Raw genomic sequence first — 4,917 nt, forward strand, 5'->3', positions numbered from 1 at the left:
GTTTAGCAGGCCTGGGCCAAGTTCAAACCTGCCAGCCCCAGTGTATGTGGTGGGCACCCTAACCACTGAGCTACGGGGGCAGAGCCAACAATAAATTATTATTAACTGTAATTTCCCTACTCTATTATAAAATAGGATTCGTACCTTCTAACTGTATTTTTTTAACTCCTTACCTCTTAACCAACTGCTCTTCATCCTTTCCTCTCCCCTTCCTTTCTCAGCCTCTGATAACCACCATTCCACTCGCTACCTCTATGAAATCCACTTTTTTCTCCCATGTTTAAATGAGAACATGATACTTGTCTTTCTGTGCCTGGCTTATTTCACTTAACGTAGTGACTTACAGTTCCAACTCTGTTGTTTCAAATGACAAGATTTCATTCTTTTTTACAACTGAGTAATAGTCCATTGTATGTGTGTGTGCGCCTCTATCCCACTTTCTTTACCCACTCATCTGTTGATGGACACTTAGGTTGATTCCATATCTTGGCTATGTGAATAGTGCTGCAATAAACATGACAGTACAGGTATCTCTCTGATATATTAAAGAAATATCTGCAATCTATCTTTTCATTTGGATATATCCCCAGCAGTGGGATGGACTGCTGAGTCATACGGTGGTTCTAATTTCAGCTTTTTGGGGGAACCGCATTTTCCACAACTGTAAAATAAAACTTATCCTCATTATCGTCATATTTTATAGGTTATTGTGATGGTTAAATGAAATAACACATGTCAAGTGCTTAGAAGAATGCCTGGCATATATAAACAAACAATAAATGTTGTTATTATTACTGTTAAACATAGTCATTATACTTACTTTTCTGAGTAATTGAACTTTTATAAAGGACATTTCTAAAAAGCATTCCATTCTCCTATAAGCTTATAGCTCAGGCTCGCGAATTATCCTGCACCTATTATCCTGCACTGCTTAAAACTATTCCTGTACCTTGTTCAATAGGCTTTCCCTCAGGATTGTGCATAAGAGAGTAAACATAAAAATGGCTAGAAAAACAACATTCTGCCACTTATTCTGATAGTGCTCATACTGCTTGATGTTTAGAGGGAGCCAAAGTAAGTTTTGTTTTTTTTTTTTGAGACAAAGTCTCACTTTGTCACACAACTTCAAACTCTTGGGTTCAAGTGATTCCTTTGCCTCAGCCTCCCAAGTAGCTGGTACTACAGGTGCCCACCACAACACCCAGCTATATATATATGTTTTTAGAGATGGGTCTTACTCTAATAAGTAGTCTCAAACCTGTGAGCTCAGACAATCCACCTGCCATGGCCTCCCAGAGGGCTAGGATTACAGGAATAATCCACCAATGCCAGCCTCCAAAATAACTTTAAAAGTTTATTCCCATTTTGTTATTATAGAAACAGAGGTATTCCATCTTTTAGATAATTTTCTTATCTCAATTTCTTTTAAAACTCATAATGATTCTGAAGGTTGCCAATCTCTGATACATGTATAATTATAGGCAATTATTTGGTATCATAAAACATACCTCACCAAAAGCTGGCATTCCTCATAGACGGGTATCTTTTGACTTCTTAAGTATAAGCCAATACTCTTAATATCACTTAAAACCATGCTAGGTACAGATTCTTCCTGTGTTAAATATCCTGGTGTCACGTCCTCAAGCCATTTAAAAAATTTACATTGGTCAGCTTTGGGTCTATCACATGTATAAAACAGACGACCCTAAAGGGGCAAAAAAGATACTAAAACTTAGTTTCAAAATATTTTTTATTTTTCAATTGCTTCTGTATCACATTTGTTAAGACTTTTATAAATACTGTTTGGCATTAATGTACTTTAGTAAATTAGTCACTCTATAGCTTAATTTTATTATTAATTAAAGTAATAAAATTTAAAACTACCTATTTTTCCATTTACTTTCTCTTTAGCAAAGTATTACATTATTCTGAAAATAAAGGTTTATTTGGAAATTTAACAATAAATTTAAAATTGTTTTTTTGATTAAAAATGTTCATGTACACAACTTGAAAGCTGCCTAGAAACAACTAGCATCTTACACATTTCTTTTCCTCACCACATTTCTTTTCCTCACTCACATAAGTACATATACACACCCACAAGGACACACATATGTGGTTTTTTAAAAAACAAAACTCAGATAACAATACATTTCTGTTCTGTAACCTAACCTTTATACCTAGCAATTACATAGTATGAGCAGGCAACTTTATCATTAAATCATCTTAAAAAGAAAACAAAGATTTGGGGTAGTTGTATAATATTTCAGTTTATCGTTATACTATTACTTACGAATTCTTGCTTTTGACAATGAAGTTCAAATCCAAATTTATACACTTAACTAATGAAGTGGGATATGTAAACAGTGGAGGAAAATTGCATTATTGTAAGTGAAAGCACAGTTTTACAATGAGTACAAGCCATTATCGACATACATTTTACTCCCCTGACTTCCACAATAATAAATTATCAGCAATATAAATTAAGTCACTCTGCTTTTCTATTCCTCTGGCCTTATCTGTTTCTTGGGCTGGGTTTTACATAGTAGACTAGTTTCAACCTTCATTTCTTCGAGACTCACTTCCCCATTCTCTAAGCTCTCAGGTTGGAACATATTCCCCTTTTCAGTGCTCTTCCTATAATGTGGGCATGTCCCTCCTAATTAGCAATTATAGTAGCATATAAAATTTTCATTTTATGTATTTCCCTGTCTACTACTATGCTGTAAATTCCTAAGCAACTCGAAGGTTAATCTTAACTCTTATTTTGACTTTTTTCTTTTTTTTTGCAGTTTTTGGCTGGGGCTGGGTTTGAACCCACCACCTCTGGTATATGGGGCCAGTGCCCTACTCCTTTGAGCCACAGGTGCCGCCCTTAACTCTTATTTTGTATACTGGAACACAGATCACATTTTCAATAAAATTTATTGACAATTTATCACATGTTAACCATTATCACAGAAGACTCCTAATTAAGACTCACTCTTTAAACTTGTCATGATGCAACAGGTACCTAAACTTTCTATTAGATAAGTACTTGATGGAGTGGGGAGAAAGAAAAGCAAAAACAATACCTTATTCGGACCTTCCTTTTTAACCATGACAAGTTTTGCAGGTTGATTATGATGACAGGTTGGTACCTTATTTTCTACATGTTTCAGATGGTCTTCTTTAGATGATGTGTAAAATGATATGTCAACCTTTGAAAGAGCTTTGTGCAACCTTTGTGCCAATCCAAATAGCAAGATATTTAGATGTTCTACCAAAAAAAATAGATAGATATAGCGAAAAATCAAAACCAAAATAATCTCATGTTTCTATCACCTATGTGCTGTTTGTTAGCTCAATTTGAACATAGTCTTTTAACAGAGTCAACCATAACGTAATAATAATAACCATTTTTTAAAAGGTAAGTTTTATCCTTATACCTTAAATCAGACCTAATTGCACATTCTACTTAAAATTTTCCACTTAATTTAACAAAATTATTTAAATGCTTTTAGTTAAAAAAAAATGAAAAACTATAACTTAAAAGAGAATACTGTCATTTTCCACTTCTAATACTTAATTTTGATCTAAAATTAGAATAAAAGTTAACTACAAAGACTACATATGGGCTTAGCGCCTGTATCTCAAGCAGTTAAGGCGGCAGCCACACACACCAGAGCTGGCAGGTTCGAAACAATGACAACTACAATTAAAAAATGGCCAGGCGTTGTGGCAGGTGCCTGTAGTCCCAGCTACTTGGGAGGCTGAGGCAAGAGAATCGCTTAAGCCCAGGAGTTGGAAGTTGCTGTGAGCTGTGATGCCATGGCGCTCTACCCAGGGGGACAGCTTGAGGCTCTGTCTCAAAAAAAAAGATTACATATGGAAGATAACAAATCTCAAATGGAAAATTTAGTATAAAAATTTACAAAATACAATACACTTTTTCTCAATTCCACTATTTACATTAAAAAGCAATCGTAATAAAATAAAAATATTAATATAATAGTCATACCTATAAGACAAGATGTAAAAGTCTGTTTATAATGAGCAGGAGACTGAAAAACAGCTGGTATATGAGTTTGCCTTTGGGGAAGATAAGCAGATTTGATTTTCTGCCCACTTGGGAAGCAAAGCTCAGAACTATTTATCTCCTGAAATGTAATAATTCAAGTTATTATTATATAACAGAAAAATACTGTCTAATAATAAGTTATTTTTCATGGATATATTTAAGAAAATACATTAATTTTTCTTTTGATTTCTAGAATCCTTAAAAATTATTTCCTAATTTTAATATGAGGAATCAGATCTAGCTAAGAATAGCTCTATGTTCCACTTTTAACCCTAAATAAGACTAACTTTTCTTGTCTGTCCTTAAATGAGTTTTTAAATACTTTTTGCTAGGAAAAATTTAACTGATATAAGTGGATCATTATGAATTTTTACTTCTGGTTATAACTATAATAAGAGTTACTCACAACCAATGTGTAATAAGATGTACTTTTATGCTAATAATGATTTGATCAGCAAAATTCAGCTGATAGTTGAAAATACAACCAATCATTGTAATCACCTATTATGTGCCAGACACTGCACCAGATACTTTCAAATGCATCATTTAATTTCATGTTCACAATTACTAGGAAAGATTTTAAGTCAAAGGAGATGATGTGACTATGGCCTGAGTGTTGGATCAAAACAAGCCATCTGCTCCAAAAGTAAAATTGCTCACATATAATTTTGGTAATTCTTTGCTTGAAATTCAGACAATAGGGCTCTGTGCCTGTGGCTCAAGTGGCTAGGGCGCCAGCCACATACACCTAAGGTGGCGGGTTCGAATCCAGCCCCGGCCCGCCAAACAACAATGACAGCTGCAACCAAAAAATGGCTGGGTTTTGTGGCGGGCACCTGTGGTCCCAGCTGCTAGGG

The 4,917-nt window shown here is 34.6% G+C and overlaps 1 protein-coding gene across 1 annotated transcript in view; it reads right to left on the reverse strand.

Moving 5' to 3' along the window:
• Positions 1–4,917, reverse strand: part of ZGRF1 (zinc finger GRF-type containing 1) — a 93,039-nt gene that overhangs the window by 35,754 nt on the left and 52,368 nt on the right. Inside the window, 3 exon segments of the mRNA XM_012810343.2 lie at positions 1,509–1,705; positions 3,075–3,259; positions 4,001–4,139. Of these exon segments, the coding sequence (XP_012665797.2) occupies positions 1,509–1,705; positions 3,075–3,259; positions 4,001–4,139 (521 nt within the window).

Source organism: Otolemur garnettii, unplaced genomic scaffold (assembly GCF_000181295.1).
Source record: "Otolemur garnettii isolate 467f Iridium unplaced genomic scaffold, OtoGar3 scaffold00129, whole genome shotgun sequence".
Lineage (NCBI taxonomy): Eukaryota > Metazoa > Chordata > Mammalia > Primates > Galagidae > Otolemur > Otolemur garnettii.